Source organism: Hyaena hyaena, unplaced genomic scaffold, assembly GCF_003009895.1.
Source record: "Hyaena hyaena isolate Hyena2069 unplaced genomic scaffold, ASM300989v1 scaffold_682, whole genome shotgun sequence".
NCBI classification, from domain to species: domain Eukaryota; kingdom Metazoa; phylum Chordata; class Mammalia; order Carnivora; family Hyaenidae; genus Hyaena; species Hyaena hyaena.
Genome location: NW_024081315.1, coordinates 670,925 through 698,889, shown reverse-complemented (window position 1 = coordinate 698,889; position 27,965 = coordinate 670,925). Strand labels below are relative to the sequence as shown.

The following is a 27,965-nucleotide window of genomic DNA, read 5'->3' as shown; positions in this document are numbered from 1 at the left end:
GAATATCCCAGAGGCAAACAGAGAATTCATTATTAACCTTGTAAATCTGTTCCATGCGGTATGGCATTTACTGGTAATACACGAATTGATTTGGTAATCATTAATTCTTTTAATAAGCTCTGCAGACCTGAGTCCTTTTCACATTGTCTTTGGAACGATTTCATATTTCCGGGGTTTGCCAAGCTACTCTCTTACAGCTAGAAGATACCAGGAAATGCTGGGTGTGATTAGGACATGAAGCTGGGGGACCTGAGCAGCTAAAAGGTGGCAGAATCAGATCTGGGTTCAATCCCAATTCTGCCAACTTACCAGCCGCATGGCTGTGAGTAAATGGTCCCCATTATCTCTACAACCTCACTCTTAAGTGACCTCTCCCACGATGCTCCATGTCTGAGCTTCATGCTTCGTTGTGGATAAGAATGTTTATCTCCTTGGAATCTGTTTATTGTGGAGTTTCAACTCATTTGGTGGCATGGATGTGAAATAATCTTACTCATTCTAAGGGCTGTTCCCATCACTAAACAACATCTCAAGCAGACTGTTTCACTACCTGGAAACGTCACAGATAATAAAATAGTCGGTTTTACTTACTTTAAATCTAATACCTAAACCCAGGCTCTTCTCCTCCTCTGTCAGAGGAGGTGAGGGGCACACTCTACCCTCTCACACACCTACAGCCCCTGGGTCCTGAAAGCCCAGAGAGTAAGAAGGGGTGTGGTCCAGCTCTGAACCCTTCCCACCCTCCATTCTCCCTGCTTAAGCTGTCTGAGGTTATCTGAGGTGGGGAGGGGTCTTGCTTGGTCTGGACACCTAGAGGGTTAGTGCAAGGTGGCCTCTTCTCCTTGTAGACAGGATGATGGTTTCCTTGGGCTGCCTTTGAACTTCACTTGGACAGACAGCAGTCCCTCTCTCTGACTTAGACCCTTGCCAGCAGTCCAAACCTCCAGCCCCCTCTCGGTGGGATGAAGGTACTGTTATAGGGCGAGCATTTTCCTTTGATCCTGTCACTGTGACTCTGTGATCAAAGTGTAACCCCAGTGGAGATGACATCAAAAGTCTGATTGGATGCCCTTTAGGAAAATGAAGCCTGGGCTAAATGGCCTTCCATTCACCCACCACCGCATCACTTAGTGGCGAGCTCTGCTCTGCATTCATGGGCAGCGTCCTGGCTCCCAGCCCTCTCCTATTCCCTGCCACTTCACTGCAAAAGGTGGGCAACCTGATCCCTTTCAATAGTCTCTGTGGGGCACAAGGAACAGAGGTCAGATGTTCTTTCATCCAGGCCCCTAGGTCCCACATTTTTTTAATGAAGGTTACTCCTAGAAGCCTTTGTAATGTGCCTACAGAGTATCTGTGGGACCTAATGGGATTACATCAGGCAATTGGCCCAAGTAGTAGAGCACTTTGGCTGGCTCACAGCAGCTGGTACAGTTGCACAAGCTGCTCACTGTGTAATTTCAGTGTCATTTCAAGGTGTAGTGAACAGAGGTTCCTTTTTGTTACAATTTCCTGGAAGAAGGCCATCAAGTGTCAACACAGGGCCTAACTGCAGGTTGGCGATGCCACTGTTTACAGCCAAAAACTAGGTCCTCTCTTCTCAGAACATCTAGTGCTCTTCCCACTTTGCCACAATAATCCTAGAAGCCAAAAATCAAGGGCCCATTAACCATGGTCCCCCTGCTCTCATCTCTGCGCATTGGTGATCTCATGTCCTGCCTTGCTTTTTCTAGTGCCTCAGGCCAGGACCTCGGTCAGTGATGGAGAGATATTCATGGACCCTCAACAAGGCCACCATACAAAGGGGGAAAGAAGATCGACAGATTGGGTCCCAGCAAGCTTCAGTCAGTTTCGGGCTGTGTTTTAAGGTGCTAACCTAGAACAGTTTAAACTAGACTGTATATGGATGCCTGGGTGTCTCAGTTGGTTGAGCATCTGACTTCAGCTCCGGTCATGGTCTCGCGGATTTTGGGTTCCAGACCCACATCAGGTTCTGTGCTGGCAGCTGGAGCCTGGAGCTTGCTTTGGATTCTGTGTCTCCCTCTCTCCCTGCCTCTCCCCTGCTTGTGTTCTGTCTCTGTCTCTCTCAAAAATAAACATTTTTTAAAAATTAAAAATAAAGTAGATCGCATAAAAAGCAACATCTGGATATTGTGGCTGCCAGAATCTAGAGACATAATAGAAAACAAAAAATAAATTTTTAAATCTGGTATGTGACATTAATGTGGTGTACAATTTACATCATTTTAGCAAAATGCCTTTTGAACTCATAACCCTAATTAATACAGATCATTAAGCGAACCATACTAACTTTACTCTGAATTTCCTTGCAAGGAATACTAAAATACCAGCTTTTTTTTTTTTTTTTAACATTTATTCATTTTTGAGAGAGAGATAGAGTGCAAGTGGGGGAGGGGAAGAGAGAGGGAGACACAGTCTGAAGCAGGCTCCAGGTTCTGAGCTCTCAGCACAGAGTCCGAAGTGGGGCTCAAACCCATGAGCGGTGAGATCATGACCTGAGCCGAAGTCGGACACTTAACCGACTGAGCCACCCAAGAACCCCTAAAATACCAACTTCTTTGCTCAGCTAAGCCTCGGAGTCTGTTCCTTATGTGGCAGAGGTCCCTATAACTTAAAGAAGGGAGAGACAACTAACAGGTGATGTAAGAATATTCTAAGCTTTTAATTTATAATGTAGACTTAGCTACAAATCTGGAATGCAGAAAGATGGTTTTTTCTTCGCGAGAAGTATATTTTATGAAAAGAATTCTATGGCTAGAAAATACTCCTAAATGGAAATGCTTAGTAACTTCATGTTGAGGGAAGTACCACAGGTAGGCAGGGCCACCTGCTGGCAGCATGGGGTACTGCAGCCCAGCCAGATTTTTTTTTTTTTTTTTTTTCCCCGACTTGTTTGAACTCCTCATCAGGAAAAACCCAAGTGGAAGAGAAATCATGGTGGAGTGGACAGATGTAAGGGCTGTACGGATTGGCAGCATACCCACAATACCCACATTCCAAATGAAAAGGAAATCGCCTCGTTTTTCCTTTTAGGGACAACAGTTTCTATTAGGAAAATAGCAATTGTGTATTAAAATACTCAGTATGCCTTGTTAGTATCCCCTTATCACTCTGATTTTCAAGGTATTCCTTCAGATCTCACCTACCCCAATCAGGAAAACATCAACGGTTTTATAATGGAATGGAAAAAATTCATTTTTCCGAAATTTATTTCACTTGGCCATTCGAACACATCTCTTTCCCCTAAGAGCAAGAATCCTATGGTTTACCTTTGTCACACTCTGTTTATTCTCAATTATATGATACTCCTTATACCATCTTTGCTACTGCTTTTTTTTTCTACTTTTTTTTTGGTACTAAAATGAAGGTGTGTGGGAGACAGAAAAAAACAGCATACAAGGAGGACACCCTAGAACATTCTGATTACTGGTTTTATTGAATTAGTGGCACGTGGGAGTTCTTCCCGTGATCAGCAAACGCAGGCATTACAATGCAGAGTCCAGAGGGAGGAAAGGCTGGGTGAAGGGACAGGAGGGCCTTGAGGCAAGGCCTGGTCACGTGGTGACATGCAGAGTTCTCTCTAGGCCTATCGCTCATCTTGGGGGGCAGCTGAACTCAGATGCCCCCATATCTGGAGAGGCAATGTTCATATCTCATTTCTCCCTGAAAATAAAATGAAGGGAAATGGAAGGTGAGGGCTCAATATTCACTGAGAGGCAGCAACCAATACTCAAATTCTTATCAATAAAGAAAGGTCATCATCCTTCCAAGGAAAATTAAAATGTCCAGTGATCTTCTGGCTTTGTGCCTGGGCTCTGGCTCCCGGAGCCATCGTTCCCAAGCTGGATATGCTGTCGTTTCTGGCCCCTGGGGACCTGCGGGGCCCGGAGGGACAACAGGTAAGGCCTGCATACTCACCAGTTCTTTTGACGGTATTCCTGAAGGGCTTTCTCTGCCACGGTCTCCATAAATTTAGGATTGTTCCTGGAGACTTCTTCTGGGACCATCACAGTGATGGGGTCGGAATCAAAGAGCTTCACGACCACCTTAGTGAGGCCAGAGGGAACATTGGAGTCAGAAGTCTGCGAGCTCACCTAGAAGGAAAAACAGTAAGAGAAGAACTGAAATGCTGGTCCAAGTGGACTTGTTTTGCAGCAAAAGCCAGGCTAAAATCTGGACAGTTGCTTTTTGCTTTCGACTAACTTAGACATCTGTGTAACTCTGTGAACAGAAATGCCCTATTTCAGAGACATTTGTTTGTAGGTACAAACATTGTCTGCAGAGGACAAGCCCATGGGGAGCCCCGCATGTTTCTAAGCCACCATGTTTTCTTTGGGCAGCTGCTGCCTGGGCCAGTGGCAGAAAAGGAATTGGGGAAAGAAAAACAAAAAAAGAGCTCCCAGCACTAGAGAGAAGCTTTCTATCACTGGTAGAGAATAATGCCCCAATTCATGAGGCACTCGACACAGCACAGGGCAGCAAGGCAGCCTCATGGGGAGATCATAGGCTTTCCAGCCAAGCACACAAGTTCAACTGCCCAGGTGAGTCACCTATCAGTTATTAACCCTTGGGCAAGCTGTTGAATCTGTCTCCCTTTCCTCAACCATAAAATGGGAGCATGATGTTCTACACCTCACTGGGTGATGAGACTTCCATGCAACCATGTATGAAAAACCTCTTATGTTTCCTGCAATATGACATAAGCTCAATCTGAAGCATAAGGACTCCCTTTAATATCTTCATCCCATCTACTCCTTGGGAAGGTTCACGTCGCCTCCAGATCACGCCCCCAAGCTTCAGGGCATGGTCAGGACACGACTCACCGTAGTGACCTGGAGATAGAACGGGTCCTCGCTCTGAGTGAGATTAGCCAGCTGGGACACCCAGCTAAACTGCTCATTCAGCTGCTTCAGCAGCGAGGACGTGTTGAACATCTTCTCCTGGTAGGACTGCAGTAGCTCGTCGTACAGCTTGGTGAACTTCTCCGCTATCTGGAGGGAGCTGTTGAGCTCCTGTCGCAGCTGCACCTGCAAGGGGTTGCTGCCAGCACAGTCTGCCCAGAGATGAAGAAGAAAAGGCAGAAATGTGAAGGGAAAGCTAAAAAGGAATGAATGGAAATCCGTCCTTGGAGCCAGGACCGAAAGCAGGGCTACTGTAAGTGCCGAACCACAAACCACGTGCCATCAGTCTCATCCTGGAATATAAGTCAGCACGCAGCTTCCTTCAGCCGTCAAATCTTGCTCTGGAAAACAATGTCACCTGAACTAAAAAGTGTCTTTAGGGATGTCATTGACTTACCTTTGGGTACAAAACCCTTATCCTCTTGGAGACTGGCGACAAGCAGTGTTGACCGCACTTTTGAGGAGCACTGACCCAGACCTGCCCTCGCTGCCCTAGTCCCTAGATGCATCATTTCCAGAACGAAGGAGGGGTTACTCAGAGCGACCATTTGTGGGGCACCTACTCGGTACCAGATACTACATAAGTTCTTTAGAAATCCACTATCTCCAATAATCACATCTATGCTGCCTTTAAGTGTTACCAGTAATGAAACTGAGGCCTGCAGAGGTAAATCCATTGCCTAAAGTCATAAAAGAAATGATTCATGGGGCCAGGCTCTTCCTACTCTGAGTCTGTGGCTCTGGAAAATTCTCCAAGCCTGTCTTTGGAGCATATCTGCAGGGTTGGAAATCTAGTACCAACAGTCCCTGAGGCAGAAGGGCTGGCCAGGATCCTTGGGGCACAAAGCACGGCAGCCTGTGTGTCTGGGGATCCCGGCTTGCCCATCTGCCCACCACGGCTGGTCACCATGCTCACCAGAGGGACAGAGAAGACACAGCTCATTCCTTTTGGTCCCTGAATGCCCACTGCAGTTTTCAGACTGATCAGAGCTGGCAACTACCCACTATCTCTTTAAAAACTGTTGATTTTCTTTCCCTAATTTTACTAAAAAATATCCCAAGAAGGGTACACCAAACCCAAGCCAAGTCGGGAGAGGACAGATCTTTGCACACTGCAGTGACTATAAATGATTACCCTTAGTGATTAAATTAAATGTAATCATTCGTATTAAAATTTCAAAAATGTTAGGTGGGGCAAAAAACAAAAGCCAGGTTGAATAATCTTAACTCTTTCACCAGGGGAGAATTAAAAAATAAGGAAAGCCATTGAGAACCAAGACTGACTGGAGCAGTGGATCTCAACTGGGGGGTGGGAGGTGTCTGCTGCCCCCCAGGGGATACTTGGCAAGGTCTGAAAATTGTTTTCGTTGTCAGGACTGCTGGGGAAGGGAGGCTACTGGCGCCTGGTGGCTAAACAGTCCACAGGGCACAGGACAGTCCCACGTGACAAAAAAATGATCTGGTCCAAAATGTCAGGAGTGCCAAAGTTGAAAAACTCTGGTCTAGAGTGTTCGGGCAGTGTGTGCTCACTTGGTTGCAAGCACCTTTGACAAGAGGTGATAACTCTCAATGTAGAAAAGAAGGTAGTTTAGGTAAGCTGTGATCAGTGACCATTAATACCAGTGCTGTGGAAGCAGCGGGGAGGTGCCTGGGTGGCTCAGTTGGCTGAGCGTCCAACTCCTGATTTTGGCTCAGGTCAGGATTTCACGGTCGTGGGTTTGAGCTCTGAGTCGGGCTCAGCATGGACAGCGTGCTCTCTCTCTGCCCCTCCCCCCACCCCATGTTCATGCAGGCTCTCTCTTTCAAAATAAACAAACAAACAAAAAAAAAAGTTCAATGGTAGGGATGCCAATTTGAGCCCAGGCATCTGTGCATCTCTTTCTGGCCCTAAACAGGACTTTCTTGAGGCAAAGTACTGTGTAATTTCTGCAACTCTAACTATGATATTTTATGGGAAAAGCCCAGGAGGCTTGGTTGAGTACTCATCTACGCTTTGCATATCAGCCTCTCACAGCACTTGTATTTATTTTGCAGTGGGTTCCAAAATTATAGGAGTGAGGCTAGCAATATTTAACTAGACTCTGAAGGCTTGCCCTGGCAAACCCGAATGTATTAAGAGCAAAGCCACAGATTGATCTGTTATGTACAGGGGAACAATTAACTTTTCTGAACACAGACTGTCGTGTGGCAGGAACCAACACAAAGAAACAGGAAACTGTCGATGAGCAGATCTAATAAAACTGAGGGCAACAGCTGAAGGGGAAATACAGTCGACCCTCGAATGAGTCCACAGTGAGGATTCTATACCAGGTGTTGTACTGTAAATGTCATTTTTCTCTTCTTTATGGTTTTCTTTCTCTCTTTGTCTTGTCTTGTCTTTTCTTTCCTTCTCTCTTTCTTTCCTTCCTTCCTTCTTTCTTTTTTGAGTGAGAGAGAGAGAGCAAGAGGGTGAGCGGGAGTGGGGGAGAGAGGGGACAGAGACAGAGGCAGACAGAGAATGTGAAGTGGGGCTCCCAGTGCAGGGCTCAATCTCACGACTGTGAGATCATGACCTGAGCCAAAACCAAGAGTCGGATGCTTAACCGACGGAGCCACCCAGACACCCTATCTTCTTTATGATTTTCTTAATCACTTTTTTCTAGCTTACTTTAAGAATACAGTACTAAGACACGTTAAATATGAAATACGTGTTAACAGATGGCTTATGTTATCATGTCTCCTTGTTATCATGTTCAGTGAGGACCTTTGCTTTGGGGACCAACCAACCAAAGGGTATTTTGCTGGGAAGCGAAGGAGCCACTACCAGTAACCCATGTGTTCCAGGGACATCACACCAAACACCAGTAAAGAACATATCTAAAACAACTAGTTCCCCACATAAGGGTGTTCTATAATCTTAGGAAGTTACTCAGCCATTTCTTGACTACAAGATTTCACCTCTGTTAAGAAAGAGACAATAACTATACCCAACTCAGGGTCATTCTGAGGAAATGAGTAAATGTTTGCAAAGTGTTCACAACAGTGCCAAGGGTACACATGGTAAGTGTTTGTTAAATAGAATACTTATTATCTAAAGTTCCCTCATCTGCAGGGAAAAATGAGGAGGTCTGCCAGGGTGGGCCATCGGGAAGAAGATCACTGGGGAAATCAAAACATGCCGTCTCCCGATTTCAGGGACAGCCCTACATCTTGACCCGTATCTACAGATGAGGGCCCAGGTGGAGTAGGGCCAAGGCCATAGTGCCATAGCCAGAAGGCAACAGAGTGGAATTTCAAGTCCCATGAGTCTGACCCCACAAAGGGAGCCCCAGAGAGGGACCAGGGACTCAGGGCTCCCTGACTCACCCACTGACAAGATCTCCTGGCACTTGTCACACTGGTCCTTCATCCTCAGGCACCCTGTGGAGTTGTGACGGATCTCCTTGCACACAGTACGGTCTTGGCTGTCTTCTGGAGACACAAGAGAGAAGAGGGAGTCATGCCAAGGGCCCGCACAGAGCAATACAGTGATGGGCCACCCCACCTCTCTGATCCTTCCATGCTACTGTTTGCCCCTCTGAGATGCTTCTGTGGGCAGAGCAGGTTGGAAATTAGTCATCTGCCTGCACAACTGATTGGGGGATCCCTGGCTTCACCTCCCACCATCTCTGGGTGATGAGGCCCTCCTGCCACCACACTGCCGTAATTCCATACGCCTCTCTTTGGCATCAGAACCATTTGGCTCATTTCTCTCCCCCTAGCCAGTCTGCAAGCCCCTTGAAGGCAGGAAGGGGGTCCTCGTTTGAGCCTCTTTATAACACAGAGCTCTCCTCATTACAGATACACAGTAGATGCTATTCAGTTCAAGGTTCAAGGTTCTGTATTTCCAGACTGTATCAAGCCAACACACTGCAGCATTTAGGAGATGGTGTTGGCCAACCATGTCTATTAGTTCAATGAAGGAAATCACTTCTAAACGTATTGACTTTTCATGTCCATATTAGACTTCATTCACTGAAAAAATATTCATTGCATGCCCATTCTCCACCAGGCTCCAGGGCTATAGCCATGAATGGTTTTCTAAACTGTAATATGGGCTCATTATATAATTTGTGATCAATATGTGCATGGCATCCACATAAAGTCACCTGAGTTCCCAAGACAAAGGCTGTCTGGTTCTCTGGAAAGGACTAATCCATGTCATGTCCACCAGTGGCTGCAAGGGGAACGGCAAACTTGGAAAGAAGAAGATTACAAGTCCAGCAGGGATAAATTTGACCAGGTCACACTTTATCGGCTATGAATACTTGGACACACACTCCTTTACCTTTTGTCATACTTTTCTCCTCCTTAAATGGGAATAATACTACCTTTATGGAGTTGCTGGGGGAAACTGAGATGACACACGCAAAGCCCCCGGCAACGTTCTTAGAATCTACTGAGCTTTTCAATAACCTTCTAGTTCCCATCCCTTAGGAAGAATGAGACATTTTTCTCACCGTCTGTGAATTCCATCGGGAAGTGGTAGGGAATTCTATGGAGGTTGACGTCCATGGCCTGTTGAGCCTGGTGTATCATGTCAAAGAAGGGCTGAAACATGTCGTGGAAGTTCAAGGGCTGGAATGCAGGGAAAGGCATTACATTCCGGGCGAAGCGGGACTTGGGATTGAAGAAGAAAGGCCTCCTATGGAATGAGCTGAAGGGTGAGTAGTGGTAAGTATCCTGGGGCTCCCGGGTGAAAAATCTGTCCTGGAAAAGCTCATCCATAATGCGGGATGCACGGTTGAATCTGTCCTGCATGATGTCCAGGGCGTGGGTCTGCTGCCGGTCATTCTCCAGCAGGGAGTCGATACGGTCGCCATTAATCCAGAAGTAGAAGGGAGAACTCTGGTTCAGGAACTCCTCAAGCTGTAACAGGCAAAATAGGGAAGTTCGGAGAAGGTTGATAAGATCCCAGCCTCCTTCTGGCCTCCTGCTTGTGCGAAGAGCCAGTCCCAGCCCCTCTCCGCCCCTTGGTCTCCTTGGTCATAGCACATGACCAAAGGTCCTGCTGGAACTGGCTCTCTGGTCCCCCAACTGTGGGGCCAATGTACTTCCATTCTACCCACCCAACAGGGAAGAATTTAGAATGACGTCTGAGGCCAAGAAATGCACAAACACCTGTCACCTGAGACTCATCTTTTTTTTGACCATGAAGGATATCCACACCCCTACTCAGCCAAAGAGCCAGCTGACAGCCTTCAATTCATGAGCTCCAACCAGACAAAGCCCATAGGGGAGGATGAGATCAATATTCATGTGCTAAAATTCCTAATTCCTTCTGCCTAAGTGGGCACAGGGATTTGCTATACTACGAAGCTCTTTGTTATGTTATCCAGCTAACAATTTCTAGAGAAGAATCTTCTAACAGATGGCAAATACCTGGCACATGTGCTTTTAAGGACTTCACATTTGTGCCCTCATAGCCAACGTGGGCAACTGATCATGGACGCTCCAGGCCCCATTGCAGCCCAATGCAGCTGATCAGTTGCATCAGGGCATGTGGAATGAAACTGTGATGCTGTGATTTATAGTAAGAAATGTAGATTCGGTCTTCATGGGGTTCCTAAAGCCCTCAGGAACATAATATAGGTCTTTTGTTATGTTAATGAGGTGGTTTTTAGAAAGCACCTAAGGATGGGGGCTGGTTGCCAGAGGAACCAACCCAGATTAGAACAATTAGAACGTGGAATTCTTTTTTTTTTTTTAATGTTTTATTTATTTTTGAGAGAGAGATAGAGACAGCATGAGCAGGGGAGGTTCAGAGAAAGAGGGAGACACAGAATCTGAAGACAGGCTCCAGGCTCTGAGCTAGCTGTCAGCACAGAGCCCTACACGGAGCTTGAATCCATGAACTGTGAGGTCATGACCTGAGCCTAAGTCGGACGCTTAACCGACTGAGCCACCCAGGCACCTCAGAACGTGGAATTCTTAATCCCACCTCCTGATATCTGGGGAGCGGGGAGGGGCTGGAAGTTGAATCCATTCACAATGGCCAATGATTTCAATGATTTTATCAATTGTGACTATGGAAGGAAGACTCCAGAAAATCCCAAAACGATGAGCTTGAGGTGCCTCTGGGTTGGTAAACATGTGAAGACACAGGAGAGTGGCACCCTCTCAGGGGGCATGTTAGCTCCCCACCCTCTCCCCACACCTTGCCCTAGGCATCTCTTCTTCTGGCTTTTCTGAGTTACATCCTTTTATAAGAAATCAACAACCTAGTAAGTCAACTGTGTCTCTGAGCTGTGAGCTGCTCTAGCAAATTAACTGAACCCAAGGGGGGGGGGCGTGTTGCGAGAACCTCCATGCTAGCCAGTAGGACAGAAGCACAAGTAGCAAGCGGTTGAAGCTGGGGGGTGGAGAGGAACGTCCATAGTGGGCCTGAGTCCTTACCCTGTGGGATCTGATGGGGTCTCCAGGTGGACAGTGTCAGAATGGGGCTGAATTGCAGTATGCTGTGGGGGAACTGCGGGGCGCAAGGAGCACCCCAACATGCTGGAACTGGATGTAGGACCACAGATGTGTATTTCACTCAGTTCTCCACCGCCGCCCCCACCCCCGGCTCAGAGCCTAGCTGTCCTCAGCAGCGTGTCCCCTGTCACCTGTTGGCCAACCAGGCCCGAGCCGCTTCTGCAGACGCGAGCGTAGAACTTCATGCAGGTCTGTTTCAGGCACGGCTTACACTCCTCCCAGAGGGCCATCATGGTGTCATTGCACACCCCCTCGGACGCCTTCAGCTTCATTTCAGAGTCCTTGGTCTCACTCAGGGCATCCTACAGGGGGACACGAGGCCAGGTGAGCCACACAGAAACGACAGGCTCCATGCTTTCCAAGGGGGCACGGCGGTGCCTGGCCCTCCAGCCCTTGGGCGGGTCTTCCCAGGGCTGGCCACACAGTGTGCTTATTCCCTCCTCGGGCTCCTGCGTTCCCTCATTCGCCTGGAGTTCCCTCCCCATCCAGCTTTAAAGACCTTCTCAACTTCAAGTCCCAGTGCTTCTTTACGGTTTTGTCTGGCCACTAGAACCCATGTGGATATTCCCTTCCTCTGATTCTGCACTTAGTCTTGACCCCAGGATTTACTGTTCCCTTATACCTAATTTTCTGTTCTCCACTTTTGGTGTTTAAATGTTGTCTTCCGAAGCCTCCACAGATGTCCTGAATCTTATTTGTCTATTGCAGCCACATTCCCTAGTATGCAATGAGAATAAGTGAACTTTCTCAATCACAGTCATGGGGGTTCTTGTGGCTCAGTTAGTTAAGTGTTTGACTTCTGCTCTGATTGTGATCTCACAGCTTTTGCATACAAGCCCTGCGTTGGGCTCTCTGCTGACAGCTCCAAGCTTGGAGCCTGCTTCAGATTCTATGTCTGTTTCTCTCTGCTCCTCCCCGACTCTCTCTCTCTGTCTCTCGAATATAAATAAACATTAAAAAAAAAAAAAAACAAACATTAAGAGGCTCCTGGGTGGCCCAGTCAGTTAAGCATCCAACTCTTGGTTTTAGGTCAGGTCATGATCTCACAGTTTGTGAGTTCGAGCCCCTCATCAGGCTCTGTGGTGACAGCATGGAGCCTACTTGGGATTCTCTCTCTCTCCCTCTCTGCCCCTCCCTTCATGGCTCTCTTTTCCTCTCTCTCAAAGTAAATAAATAACCTTAAAAAACTTTTTTAAACTAAAAATTAAAGTCACACAACTACCAAAACTCTCTTGCACATCTGTCTCATTTGGTCCAATAATTCTACAAGAATCCACCCCGAAGAATTCCTGCTGTAAAGGGAAAATCCCTATGCATGAAGATATTTGTTACAGTATTTGTTTATGGCAGAAAAAAAAATACTGGAATCAACCCAGGTGCTTAAAACTAAAAGACAAGTCAAGCAAACTGTGGTACACACAGAGGCTGGAGAAGTAGTTTGGCAAGGTGTCCGTAGCTAAGTTCTAAATAGTGTAACAAGCATTTTTTCATGTTAACAATTCGTGATTTTGAATACGGTAGCTGTCAAAAGAGTATAGAGGGGAAAATGCAGTAAAAAACAGATCAACTGTTAACAGTCCTCAGGTAAAAGGGTGATGGAAAGCTTTTCCCCTTCCACTGTTTTATATTAAATCTCAATAAATGAATGTATTGACACTTCCATGAAGAATGAAGTAGACCATCCACACCCCAAAGCAAAGCTACACTGTGAAGAGCTGAGCAGGAAGGAAGACTTATGAGCCATCCCTCCCCTGTTCCAGGTCCCCTGCACCCCTGGCTCTCTGCTTCTGCTGGAAAAGCCAGCACACCACCTGCAGAGCCAATGCATAACTGTCAACTGCTCTACCCCCTTCTTTTCTTCCCTGTTCACATGTTCAAGAACTAAGAAGTAATGTAGTCTTTTCCTGAATGTGATGTGCCTTATCACAGAGCCTGGAGTGTAGAATATCAAATTCTGATGCTAACCATAAAAAGTCCAGAATAAGACCTGCCTGCCACCTCTGCATGAGCTACTTGAGGATTCTCAAAATGTCAAGAAAAAAAACCAAACAAACACTGACACCAAGGAAGGGCATTAAGTATCTAAAGAAAGAGCTGTATCCAGGCCGGCATTTCCTGAAGTGGCTTCCAGCTCTCAAGGGGAGAAAATAGGGTGCCCTGATCAATTCCACTTGGAAAACACGGGGTTAAATGAAATTCCACAAACTTCCTCCCTGCAGACCTTCTCAGAGCCCTTGTTTTATGCATTTATTTACTCTTTATTATCGTTTTCTTTTAGTTTTTAAAAGTTTAAAAAAATTTTTAGAGACAGAGTGCATGAGCAGGGGAGAGGGGCATGGGGAGAGAGAATTGTAAGCCCGATGTGGGACTCGATCTACAACCATGAGATCATGACCTGAGCCAAAATCGAGTCAGATGCTTAACGGACTGCGCCACCCAGGTGACCCCTCAGAGTCTTTAAAACAGTAAAGTTGTGCACTATGGGTTGTGAAGGTAGCAGGTGACCCCGTCTCAGAATTTCCTTCATTAGGGAGGCAATGGGAGTAGGTTTTTAGGATACACTTGAGGGGATTACTGATTTTTAAAATAAGTTTATTGCATTATGATGTTTTAGTTTTGTTGAATCATTAGGACAGGCTAGACCAGCTACTTTCACTATTGGATTAGCTGTCTCTTTATGAAATAGAACTCTAGAAAGCCTTGGGGCAATACAGTGTATGCTTGCCTTAACCCCAAAGGTATTGTCCATATTAGATAAACTTCCTGATGGCAGGACCCCATTCCCCTCCTGACCTGGAACAGACCTTATCCAAAGCCTACCTTGGAGCTTGCATTGTCCAGGTTTAGAAAATCTATTGAAGTGAGTCCTGGCATCATCGGTCACTGCGCCAGGCTTGTAAAAGACCAGATCCAAAACCTCACCCCTGGAAGCTTTCAAAAGCAAAGAAACTTTCCCTATTTCTTAACTGCAGCCCCAGCATCACCTGACACTAGCCTGGAAGGGCTGATGGTCACCGCAGCAACCCGCAGGGCACTACAGGAGCCCTGGATCACAGCTCCTCTCTAGCAGGGGAGCCTCCAGGGGGAGGGCGCTGTCACCTGGTCACATGGCACAGTCCTTACCTCTTTCTTCTTCTTGGCTTCTTCTAAGTTGCTGAGCAGGGATTTGCGCTCTTCATTGGTCTGTTCTATCAGAGTCTTTATTTGCTTCACGCCCTTGAGTGCATTTTTAATTTCCTTGTTAATGTACTTACTCCCTTCAGTGGACATTTCTGTAGGAGAAGGGCCGGGAGGTAGAGTGAGGAGAAAGGAAGAGATAGCACTGGGGATGTCATCCTAGAACCAGTTGGAAGAGTCGGGAAGGCCGGCTCGGCCTAGGAGCTGTCGAGGCTGGGAGTGCCCACTGTGGCAGGCAGCCTTCGGGCCCCAGCTTTGCCCCAACATGGGTTTCCATCCCAGGGCTCACCGTGGACCCAGGGCCCACATAGCGACTATACCAGCGGCTCAGGAACACAACCTGCTGGGGCAGACACAGCCCAGAGGAGGGGCAGCAAACTGCACCAGGCCACTATGTCCCTGTGGCTCTGGAGAACCAGCCTGCCCAGCCACAGAAGAAAACCTCCAAGGGGAAAAAAATCCTAGAAGTGTGACTGTTTACATCAAAATGTAAAATATTATTTGGGATACAATTATCTGGAATTCAGTATAATCAAACATCGGAGCTTCTTTATTCCATGGTGCCAGGTGACGGGGGACACAAAGATGAGTGAATGGCACCATTTCGTGAGGAGACTACAATCGAGACACAATACCATGTGACAAAGGCAAGGGGACAATGTCACCAAAGTGCTGAAGGAGTAACAGCTAAGGCTTTTCTGGTGGTTTTCCTGGGCCAGCACTGAGTTTGGCCACTTCACACACCTTTTATTTCATGTTCTGTGCACTGACATCATCCCCATGGCATTCGTGTGGAAAAGGAAGCACAGTGAGATCAGATACCTACCCCAGGTTACACATCTCGGGAGTCGCAGAGTCAGACACACCAGGGCCTGATCACCCAAGTCTGATCTCAAAGTCTGAGTTTTCAACCACTACCCCCAAAGAAGTGCTCAGCTTACAGGACAAGGGTGGGAGGAGGGAGGACAGGATGCAGGAAGGGCCTTGCAGAGGAGGGGATGCTGGCTGGGCTCTGAAGGAGGACGTTTCCCTTGCCTGGATATGGACCACTGGGTGTCTAGGTGGAATGGCATAGGATACATACAGCAGGTGCAGTGGCAAGTCACAAGGCTCAAATGATCCTGGCTTCATAGCCCTTGGCGAAGGAGGTGTGGGACCCAGGACAAGCAGACTGGCAAGGGAACAGCCTAAAAGGGATGCTGTGGCATCCAGTGCTTTCCGAGCACTCGGGATACCCCCGAAAACTGCCTTGGAGCCCACTTGACCACCTAGGCCAGGTAGCTTGGAGTAAGCAGGCTCCAGGAGGGGTTGGTCCGAGCAAAGCAGACCCGGTACACGGGAGAAAACAGTTTTTTCTGCTTGGGGCCCTGATAGCGAGGACGCGTGGTTGAGGAGAATCCCTGCTCCACTCACCCTGGAGCTCCGAGTCTGAGACCGCCTTGTCTCCCAGAACCGGTCCATTCTTCCCAGCCAGCAGCAGCCCCACCAGCAGTAGGAGAGTCTTCATCATGCCTGCCTCTCCAATTCTGGAATCCCAGCAGGCCTCTGTTTGTGGAGAACAGGAGACTGTCATGGTAACAGCTAGACAGCCTGCTGGTTCCTGGCCCAGCCTGCAGCCTACAGCAGCTCCCCTGGGGCCCTGCCCTCGGCCAGCCCCTCAGCCCAAAGTCCAGTGTTTTTACCCCTGGGGAAGCTGGGAGAAAAGATCAGTCTCACCACCCGACACCTTCAAAAGAAAGTGGAGGCAGTGGGTACAGGGAGGAACCATAGGAGAAGCAGCCTAAGACAGAAGAAAAGAGAATTCTGGAGTCAGAGCCCTGGGCTCAGGTCCAGCCCTGCACCTCCTCCTCCCCTTCCTCCCCCTTCTCCTCCTTTTCCTCCCCCTCCTCCTCCTCCCCTCCCCCCTCCAGAATCACTGACTAAGTCTGGACATGTGCTTTCTGCATCCAGAAAGGACGTCTATCTGATGATACCTGCTCATATCAAATAAACCCTCAAAACACTTCTCTGGGATGACTCACCCAGCCCTCTCCTTCCCCACCCCTAACTTGGGGAAGGCCTCCCAGAGTTCAACAGCCCCCTGCTGTGGGCACCACTAATCCTGCCCACAGGCAACACCAACCAATCACAACACCTTTCTCTCCACTGAGCCTTAACACCACCTAAAGCTGCTTTTCAAGACTATGAGGCAGTGACAGACAACCCTTTGGGTTGGCAAAGGACAATAAATCCCATCTTCCATCCCTAGCATGAGGCCTGAGCAAGGCTGCATGGATTTGGGGTATAAATACAGGAGAGCAATTGTCCTGGGAGGGGGGCAAAGTCAAGGTGTTAAAGATGGGTCCCATGCCTCCCCAGAAGTTCCCTCTGGATGGACGTAGGCCTGTGCCCTGCCAGGTCCCTTTCACAGGGCTATCCCTTTAAGCCCATAGTAGGGTGCCCTGCCAAGGTGCCCTGCCACCACTCAGCTGACTGCTCGGAGCGCAGGACAGCCCAGTCTTACACAATGGACCCTTTCCCAGAAGCTGAAATTGTTGTCTAAAACAGAATCCCCCTCTCCAGCAGCCCGTCTTCTGACCTCCGCACCCCACTGCTTATCTGAACTTACTCATTTCCCATAACATAGCAGGGAGGCGGGGTTCCCCCCCCTTCCTGAAATTGTAAACATCTACAAACTGCCCTCAGTTCAGTAGGCCCATATGGACACTTGGTAGCACGTTAATAAAGGATGCCTCCCCCGAAAAGTAATTAGCAAAGCAGCCAAGCTGTGGTTCCCAGACTGGCCACTCAGAGCAAAGGAGCAGCGTGGGAGAAGAGAATGGGTCATTGCCTTCCCCAAAGACAGGGTGGGTGGCTGAGTCGGGGTGCTATTTCAGGCCTGCCAGGAGAGGCCCAGGGCTCACGGGCTCTGCCCTAGCTGCTCACTGAGGCCTGAAACACCTCAAAGAGAAACAGAGCTTTTGTTACGCCATAGAGAGAAAGCCAGCAAGAACACGTCTCTGGAAGAGGTCCCTGGATCCTTCTCAGAAATTCACACAAGAGCCTCGGAAATAGGTTTGGACGAGAAGAGCACTGAATGAGGAGTCCAGAAATCCAGCAGCTAGTACAGAGACTCCCACCAGGAGCCTGGGATCCACTGGGGCTCCGGCCAGTTCTGAGCTGAGGAAAAGATCAGTCTCCTGCCCCGATCACTCCCCCTCAGAGGGGAAGGAGACCCTAGAGCTGAGATGGGGCTCCCCAAGGTCTGCAGCAGACTGGCCACCCCAGGATGAGGACCCAGCCCTCCCAACCTCCAGCCCAGTGTTCTTTCCTTGACACTAAGTCAATTAAATCAGAGCCTTAGTTGGGGGCACCTGGGTGGCTCAGTCGGTTAGGTGTCTGACTTCAGCTCAGGTCATGATCTCATGGTTCATGGGCTCAAGCCCGTGTCAGGCTCTGTGCTGACACAGCCAGATCAGAACCTGGAGCCTGTTTCAGATTCTGTGTCTCCCTCTCTCTCTGATCCTCTTCTGTTCATGCTATCTCTATCTCTCTTTCTCCCTCTCTCTCTCTCTCTCTCTCTCAGAAATAAATAAAACATTAAGAAAAAACTTTTTAAAAAAATTGGAACCTTAGTGTCCTCATCTGTAAAATGTCCCCAACTTGGACCTCAGAGATGGGACTGTGTTCTGTAAATACAGGGGTCTTATATAATCATAGTAAATTCTGACTATGTCGAAATCTGACCTAGGACTAACTGTGGGCTTTGGCAATATCTATCGGGGCAGTGGGAGGAGGTGCACGTTTGGAGAGGGACAGAGGGACTGAACCGGGCATCCATGGTCCCTCCCTGTGTGGCTTTGCTCTAGTGCAATGATCAGCTCCTTTACAGTACCTACGAATCAGCGGGGGCGTGTCTTGTTATCATGCTGACTCTGATTCCGAATGTGAGATTGATACAACTAGTCACGGACAGACTAGAATGGGGGCTGGACAGGGAACTGCCTACAACTAACTGCCTGAGCTCATATCCTGGCAGCCTGGCTGCCAGTTGCTCTGATTGGACAAAGGGACCCTGCCAAGGCCCTCCTTTCCCCCACCACCCCCAGGCAGCCTCTTTCCCCCAAGGAGGCTTAACCATGGGAGAGGGAGCCATGAGAAGGACATAGAGACCTAAGCAAAGTGGTCATGCAGCTGGCAAGTTGCATGGTTTTTAAAGCCCAAGGCCTACGCTCCTATCCTACCGCCTCCACAAATGTAGAAACTAAACCAGAAAGAAAAATAATGTACCTGAAATTCACACCATCCAGAGGCAAATACTAGCACTGTGGCATATTTCCTTCTATTTCCTATGCATTTGTGTACAATCAGATCCCTTACACCCACTACCTCCAAACAGTCCTTAAAAGCACTCTTTTGTGGTTATGTAATAGTCCATTTTCTGGCATACTCTATTTTGCAAGGTTAAATTGTATGCAGTTTCACACTGTTATTATAATGAACATTCCTGCCAGTATTCTTTCACTGTATCTGTACTCATTCTTAAATTCTTAACCTCTCTCTTTTAAAATCATCATCATCATCATCCTCAGCACCTTTTTTTTTAGGTCCAGAAATTCTGGAAGATCAAGGCTTCAGTTCTAATCCTGATTCTGACATCTACTCGCTGTTTATCTTGGGAGAGGATCCTAAACCTTTCCAGGCCTCAGATTATCATCTGTAAAATGAGACAGCTGGATCAGATGTCTGAGGTCTGAGGGAGGATGCATGACTTTCCTCCGATGTATCCTGGTGCATTAGGAAGCAGAAAGGGTGGGATTTAAGTGGTTGCAACATGTACTTAAAATCCAAACATAAACACACTGTGGGGACAACTAGAGAATTCAGGAACAAACAGGATGACTCAGGCAGGCCAGCTGACAATCAGCCCTGGACATCAGTACCTGTACAAGGAAGATGCTGCAGGGAGGCCCTTTGTGGCGACCGGCTCCGCCACTCATTAGTCTGGGCACCGGGTTTAGGCATTCGTTCTCCAAGTCTTAGTTTCCCCATGTTTGCAAAAGGAAGGTCATTACACCTGTCGTATTTACCCATAGAATTGCGGCTGGAGCTAGCGAGCACAGTTCTGGCCTGCCCTTGCGCCACCCCCGGCCATTCCGCCTTCAGCTCGGCGGCCTAGTGATGGATCTCGGGCCACCTCCCTTCCATGGTCTCCCGATTCCATCCTAAGCGCAGCTCTGACAGCCTTGTGAGTACCAGCGATCTTCCCGTCCTCGCCTGGCTGCCATCCCCGCCCTCCCGTGGGTCCCGGTGGGGCTCTGTGCCGGGTAGGCGAGGTGGGGACATCTCACCGATCAGCGGCGCCCGGCGACCGTGCGCTGCTCCTGGCGACGCGTGGTGAGCACCGTGAGGCGCGCGTATTTATAGCGCTCAGCCTTGTCTACACCCCCTTTGGGGCTGTCTGCAAACCTGCATGACTCACGCCCAAAGAACGCCGTGGAATTCACTGGGAGCTTTCTGGAAGCCGGCGCCAGAGGGGATGCGGAGGTGTAGGGTGGGGGAGTGCTCCTGTACAGCACCCGGCTGGGAGCGCGCGTAGTGGGGAGGGGAGGGGAGGGGAGGGGAGGGGAGGGGAGGCAAGGCATCTGCACCGATAAAGGCCGCGCTGGCTCCGGCTCTGGGGCAGACAGACGCTGGGCGCTGCGCCACTCCCCCCACCCCCCGGGGCTCGGAGTTCAGGGACGGTGCCCCCCAGGAGCGGAGTGCTTGAGCTCACATAACGTTGCTGGGCGAACCCTTCACAGGGTTCCAGGGGTGCACTGCGCTCCTGACCGGTTTCCAGTCCAAAATAAAACCTCAAGGCTCTTTTCACATTTGAACGCGAGCCACATCTCTTGTTCCATATAAGTAGAAAGCGTCGGAAATAATGCGGGTGGGACGGGGAGAAGGTTGTGCTAGAGAAGGGCACACAGCAGGAAAGATAGAACGTCTCCAACTACCACAGTGGCCGCGGTGGTCCTTTGGTAGACCTCCTGGTGAGGAGCAAGCAGAAATATGTTTTTAGCCAGGAGCAGAGAACTCATTTGGGGAACCAGAAGACCCCCTGAACCTTAAACAAATTATTGTCCGCATCCACTTGGGGCCCGGGAGAGCAGGGTGGGCTCCATGGTGTGGGACTCAGCACCCCAAGCTTGGTTTGATGGCTATGGCTGCAGTCTTGAAATTCCTCATAGGTGTTGAACAAGAGGCCCCAAATTTTCATCTTTCATCTGGCCTTGCAAATTCTGTGCAGGTCCTGTTTGCAAGGGGCTCACTCAGCTCCATCTGTCACAGTTCCCTCTGCCGACAGACAGGAAGGGCTTACTTCTAGAGTCCCTTCGACAGGGGTCATTGATGTGACAGAGAGATGGGAGCCTTCACATGATGCCCTGGCACAGAGGGCAGTACCCCAGATGCCCCTCAGGTATAGCTACTGCTTGGGGAAGAAACAGAGCCACTCACTTTGGAACCCCAGGACATTTGCACAGCAGGTGAAAAGTCCAGCTGCCTGAAGGGGTTCTCACACTGATGGGGGAAGATGGGTAGGCAGGGCAGGATTAGGCAGCCTGGTTTGGGCGCCAACTTTGAAAACCACGTAAGATGTAAGGGTTTAGGAGAGAGCTGTATGGAAGGGGACTGAATTTTCTGCTCCCAACTTCAGAGGTACAGCTTGAGGCCCAGTTCCTGATTTCCCAAGGTCCAGGGACAACTAGGACCCCACCCCTTTTCAGAAGGGAGCATGGATGAATCTTCTAGGCCTGTGAAAAAGTGGGGGCACTGGAGCTGGGTACATAGATTTCTGACTAGAGTCTTGGCTCTGCCCAGAGGTGCTGGGTAACCTCGGACAACCACTTTGCCCTCTGGGCCTCAGTGCCTCCCATCAGGACAATGAAGAATCTGCCTTGTGTCATCTCTAAGGTCCCACTCTACCTAACCAGAGACAATGTCAAGCCTGGGAAGATCAGCTGAGCAAGAAAACAAAAACAAAAACACCTGATGAAAATGTAGAGCCATGTTTCTTTCCTGAGGCTCCTTTTATTTTTCTTAAAAAAACAAAAAGTCTAATCATCAGTAACAGCTACATTTTCTGTGGGCCTGTGGGCACTGCCTCCCCCTTAGCATATCAATGACTGAGGTCACTGGAGCTGTTTTTGAGCATACTCCTTGTAACTTTTCTGTCCTCTGGCTCCCCCAGCATCCGGCACAGGAGGCATAAATCTGTGATAATTATATTTGTAAAAATCAGACTTTGGAGGTCAGGCAAAGATCCGCCTTAGTCAGCTGAAGTAGGGCAAGGGAGGAAAGGAAGAAAGAATTTGGAAGAAAATAACACCATTCACAGCCACAACTGTGGTCCCCTGGGAATGATTACTTGATTACTCCAGCTACTAAGCAAACAAGGCTCAGAAGATTACACTTGAATGGGAAAAAGTGCAAATTTTGAAAGCGCCAGAGTACATGATTGGAGTATGAATATTCTGAGTAGATCGTAGAGGTCAACTGGTTCAGCTCTTACACCTTACTTGAATGCTAACTCCCCACCACCAACTACCACGTTCTTCCCAGCTGATTATCCTGCCTCTGTTTGTATGCCCCCAGTAACTGGGAGCTCACTATCTGTATGTAAACCGTTGTCTAGAAAAGCTGTTGATAGCATTAGGTTCTTCTGTTGAGTCAGAGTCTGGCTCCTTTAAGAGCTAGCCCAAGCCCAGCGCTATCCTTTACAACCATATAGGAAAAAACCAGTCCATTGCCCTCCTGCTAGTCCTTCAGATATTTGAAGGCACTAGTCTCTTCTCCCAGTGATCTCCAGCCTTGTGGCTGCCTGCCCTGTCTTTGTTTGCAGATTCCTCCCCAGCCCTTTGGCCTTCTGGACCTTGCCTTGCTTGCTGCTCTGAGCCCAGCTGTGGGTCTGCCAATACAGGGGGTGACTGACTAACTTTCCCCTTGCTCAAACGCTCTAGATAAGCTTTCATTCAGCTGCTGAGTCACTTGGCTGATTCATAATAGAATTCATCATCATCTTTGGCAAATGCTGCTATTTAATCCTTTTGCTCCCATCTTGTGCAGTCCATTTGGGGTTTGGAGCTTTATCTCCCCCCCCACCCCCAAGCAGGTGACTGTCAGGGGAGGGGAGGGAAGTAAAGAGATTTACATTTATAGATTTATCTCTGTATGCTTTGCCCCACCATTTCTTGCCTGCTTCTACAATATCTTTGTTATGCATCCGCATCACTGCCATCACTGTCCAGCTAGTGCCACCAGCATGATGGCTTGGCCACCACCGATATAACTGGAACAAGCTAGAAATGGACAAGAACAGTAAGTACCCTGTGGCCTGTTATTAACACTTCCTCTCCAGGCTCAAATTATTGAATGAGTGTATCTAGTCAATTACAGACCTATGAAAAAAATGCATCCTAAACTTATATACAGTAAACAGCCCACAGCTGATGCAGAGATATCCTGAGTGGTTTTTCAGGGTCTCCCTAAAGCATGGAAAGGTTCACTCCATTAGTTGTATTTCCCTATATTCCCATCTAGGGAATATCTTTTGGGGAAAAGAGATGAAACTAGCCTTTCCCAAGTTGCTTATCATAGGAGTAGACAAATATTACTTATACTGTCTTCATTGTTACACTTGCTGTTGACTCACTACATGGTCTAGATTTCACTCCAGAGTGAGTCAGTTCTAACATTAATCTCCAATTCTTAGATTAATGGGCTTCTTTTTTAAAATTGGCCCCCAGATCTGTCTCAGGTAAAACCTACTTTTTCCACAATCTCCTGGATTCCAACTAGTAATTGTTTTAGTTCCGTGGTTTTCAATGGAATCACTTGGGGAACTTTAAAATTTACCAATGCCTGAGTCCCAGCACCAGAGGTTCTGATTGAATTAAGCTGTGGTGCAGGCAGAGAAAGCATCGGGACTTTTTTAATTCTCCAAGTAGTTTTAATGCACAGCCCAAGTTGAAGACCACTGCTTTCTAGTTTACAAGTTACTGGCTTAGGCTGTGCCCAGTGATCCTCACTGCATCTCTGTGTCACTGTTAAGAGTATGTGGTGGTATTATATTTTATAAAAGACAAAGCTGGGGGTCAAAGGAATCTTAGAGTTTGCTGACACTGAGCTGAAATCTGCCCTCTTATCACTTCTCTGTCTTCCATCCTATTTCTAAGGTGCTGTATGTTAAATTCCTCCTCCTCTACAAGACAGCCCTTCAAACATTTGAAAACAGTGGCTCTATCTCAACTTAGATCTGTTTCCTTATACACGTTCTTCACTCCCTTCTAATAGAGTGAGGTTGCCAGATACTTCACTCTGCTCCTTCCTGCCTCAAGGGTGCTCCTTTTTGTCATGTTCCTCTTGGCGTGGCTTTAGGAACAAACTCAAGACCCAGTTTTGGGTGGCCAGGCAGGAGGGCAGCCAGACACTTAGAACCTGGGATTGGATACTGAGGTCCTGTGCCCCCAGCCACCCTCTGCTTCCTTTTATATTATGTATATATTGTAACACATTGTGCTTCTCAAATTGGTTTACACTGACCTCTGAGCAGGCTGTGGGGTGAGGACAGCATACAAAGACACAGAAGCATTTGACTGCACTTTTGCTTAGATTTAGGGAGAAAAGTTAATATTTAGTGAATGATCAATCTTCCTTCCTTTTCTCCCTTCCTTTCTTCCTTTCTGTCTTTATTCAGTTTCTCCTTAAACCTCATGCTTTGAAAGTAATGGAGTCTATTTATACATAAACGTATATTTAGAATGCATGAATGTATATTTAGATGTATAACATATATACATCACATATTACTTATGTAAACAAATAAGGGATTTTGCCTTTTTCTTTTCTTTCTAAAAATAAATATAAAATCATATTATACATATTGCTTGTTCTTTTCCACATAATAAAATATTATGGATATCCCTCTAGGTCAATACACAGATCAATTTAAGCCATGCTTTTCTGTAGCTACATATTTTATTCAGCCATTCCCATGTTTTTTGTCTCTATCTATCTATCTATCTATCTATCTATCTATCTATCTATCTATCTATGGTGTCACATGAAATGGCCTTTCACATGTATCCTAATATGTTGGTGCCTTTTCTGGTATGAGGTAGATTGTCAAAGTGGAATTGGTGAATAAAAGGGAACATGTAGGATAAAAGAGAATTGTAGTGTTCACATTAATCTATTATTGCTAGATGGTTTTCCTGAAAGGTGATGATAATTCCCACTCTCTCTATGAATGTGCATTTCCTAGGTGATCATCAGACTGGACACTGCTGGTTTTTTGCATTTTTGCCAGTCCTGGTGAGTGAAAATGACATCTTTCCACCTTAATTCTTTCACCTATTCATTAATTTCAACTAATTGTTTTTTTAAAGATTTTATTTTTAGTAATCTCTACACCCAGCGTGGGGTTTGAACCCACAACCCTGAGATCAAGAGTCATGTGCTTCACCAACTGAGCCAGCCAGCTGCCCCTCAATTAATCATTTTTAAGTGAAGTTGCCTCTTTTGTGACTTGCTTATTCACATTGTTCGCTCATTTTATTGAACTTTGATCCCTTTTTCTTATCAGTTCATAGGAGTACTTTAAATAAATAAATTTTATGTGTGTGTTGCAAATGTTTTTACCAAGTTATTTTGTGTCTTTTCCTTTTGATTATGGACACTTAAATTTTTTATGTGGTGAAATTTGGTTTTTCCCTTAATAGTTTCTAGGTCTCCTGTCTTGTTTAAGAATGTCTCGCTAAAATATAGACAGTTATTCTCCTAATTTTCTTCTAGTTTCCTGTTGTGTCAATGTTTGTATTTAGATATTTCATCCAAATGGAATCGGTGTGTTTGTGGTGTGTATGGTGGTGTGTATGGTGGTGTGTATGGTGGTGTGTGTGTGTGTGTGTGTGTGTGTGGAGTAGGGAGGTGAGGCAAGGATCTAACTTCATTTTCTTCCCGATGTACAGCCAATCACATCAACACGATTTATCAAATAAAGTACCCTATTTGTGCCGAGTTGAAATGCCAGTTTGGGGGCGCATGGGTGGCCCAGTTGGTTAAGCGTCCAACTTCGGCTCAGGTCATGATCTTGTGGTTCCTGGGTTCCAGCCCTGCGTCAGGCTCTGTGCTGACAGCCAGCTCAGAGCCTGGAGCCTGTTTCAGATTCTGTGTCTCCCTCTCTCTCTCTGACCCTCCCCTGCTTTCTCTCTCTCTATCTCTCTCTCAGAAATAAATAAATCATTAAAAAATTAAAAAAAAAAAGAAATGCCAGTTTGTTGTCTGTGAACTTTCCAAAATAAGTTTGGATCTGTTTTAGGACTTTCTAGCTTCTTCCTCTGATTTATTTTTTTATTCATGTGTAACATATTGTTTTCATTACATAGTCTTAAAACAATAATTGATATTGAAAAGATAATTTCCCCACTGTTCCTTTACAAATTTCGTTGGCTATTCTCAGACGTCAAGTCTTCTGTATGAACTTTGATTTTGTCCAGTTTGAAAAAAAAATGGTAATTGTAATTACAATTGCATGAAAGGTACACACTGGTTTTAGAAAAATCACATTTTTGTATTCGTTCTTCCAACACAGAAGCATAATATATGTCTAGAAGCAGTTTAAACTATTATTTTTGTTTCTAGATAAATTTTTCTTTTATCAAAGTGAGATAGATATATAATTTGAAAATACTAAATAGTAGAAAAAGGACCAGTGCAACAGCCCTCTGCCATGTTCCCCACCATTCCTTGACTCCAGGCTGCTCCATGGCCCCCCAAACCCAGAAAAACATTACTTCTATATTAAAACAAATATTGTTTTGTTGTGATATGGTATGCAACTTTTACATTGTCTTTTAATTTTTATTTATTTGTTTGTCTGTTTTGAGACAGAGCACACAAGCAGGGTTGGGGCAGAGAGAGAGAGAGAATTCCAAGCAGGCTCCATGTTGTCTGTGCAGAGCCCCACACAGAGCTCGATCACACGAACCATGAGATCATGACCTGAGTGGAAATCACGAGTCCAACACTTCATCGACTGAGCCACCCACAGGTCCCTACATCGTTTTTTTTTTTTTTTAAGAGGAATGGTTTCAAAGATATTTTTGCTACTTCTGTCATTATGGCAGTGGAAAAGTTAGAGAAATCTTGACTAAACATAGTATACTGAAATTTATCAGATTAGAGTTCAAGTGTTTCCCCACTTCCATTTGGTTATGTGCTCCCATTCTCTAAGACATGGCTAGCATGCAGTAGGTACTTAATAAATGCGTGTTAAGTTATCTAAATCAATGCTTAAGTGAGGGCGATCTAAGGTCTCAGGTTTATTTTAGTAGTCCTCTCCTATTTTTGATTCATATCAAAACTGTAGCATCCACAAGGTTAGGAAACATATCCCCAGCTCCACACACAGCTCCAGGCTATGTGTTTGTGTAATAAATGAACCAAAGCCATGCATGGCCCCATACCAACTCCATCTTTTTCTCTGAATTACAAAGCTTCATCCTTTGTTAGTGCAAGTGATGGTGGATCTAAATGTAGGGTTTCAATTTATTTCCCCTGAATGTTACATTTTATAAGTGTACTGGAGACACCTGTCAATACTGTTATGAATTTTGTCCTTCCAGTTTTGAATGAGAAACAAAGAAATAAGCAGGCTTCCTAGGTCTCTTCCATCCAGAGTATAGATGGGAACGTCCATTAGGATCCTTCTTATAACATTAAACCCAGTCTCTTAAAGGCCTGCTATAAAGAAATTCCTAAGTACCGAATCCATTGGGAAATATCTTCTTGAAAAGCATTCATGTCCCTCCAGTGCTGATATTTCCATTTTAATATGTATGATTCTTTGAGTGCCTGGGTGGCTTAGTTGGCTGAGCATCCAACTTCAGCTCAGGTCATGATCTCATGGTTCATGGGTTCGAGCCTTGCATTGGGCCCTGCACTGACAGCTCAGAGCCTGGAGCCTGCTTCAGATTCTGTGTCTCCCTCTCTCTCTCTCTGCCCCTCCTCTGCTCATGCTCTGTCTCTCTCTGTCCCTCAAAAATAAATAATAAACACTAAAAAATTTTTAATATGTCTGATTTTTCCCCCCTGGATAAGGGGCTTTTCCAGTCCTCTTTGCAGTAATGTAAATTATGGGATTCCTACAAGGATCCCCTTCCATTTTCTAGTGGATGGTTTGGCTAAAAGACACTTCTCCTTTCTACACAGCATCAAGGCTCCTTCTCTTCTCATCTATACCAAGCCCCAAGTGAAGTCAGCCACTCTCTTCCTGAATTTGTAATTGATTTGGATGAAAAATCTAAGTACTTTGTCTTTGCTAACATTTTTTTATATTAATTTGAAAGCTTTGTT

At 46.7% G+C, this 27,965-nt stretch overlaps 1 protein-coding gene across 1 annotated transcript; it reads right to left on the bottom strand.

Moving 5' to 3' along the window:
• Positions 1–3,431: 3,431 nt before the first annotated feature.
• On the bottom strand, positions 3,432–20,022 carry CLU (clusterin). The gene is made up of 9 exons (XM_039217364.1): positions 19,919–20,022; positions 16,002–16,133; positions 14,535–14,683; positions 11,543–11,713; positions 9,398–9,806; positions 8,265–8,369; positions 4,842–5,071; positions 3,937–4,112; positions 3,432–3,681 (listed from the first exon to the last, which is right to left on the bottom strand). Exons 2-9 carry the CDS (start codon positions 16,096–16,098, stop codon positions 3,672–3,674), a joined length of 1,347 nt encoding a protein of 448 aa, XP_039073295.1. The 5' UTR covers positions 16,099–16,133; positions 19,919–20,022; the 3' UTR covers positions 3,432–3,671.
• Between the last annotated feature and the right edge of the window lie 7,943 nt (positions 20,023–27,965).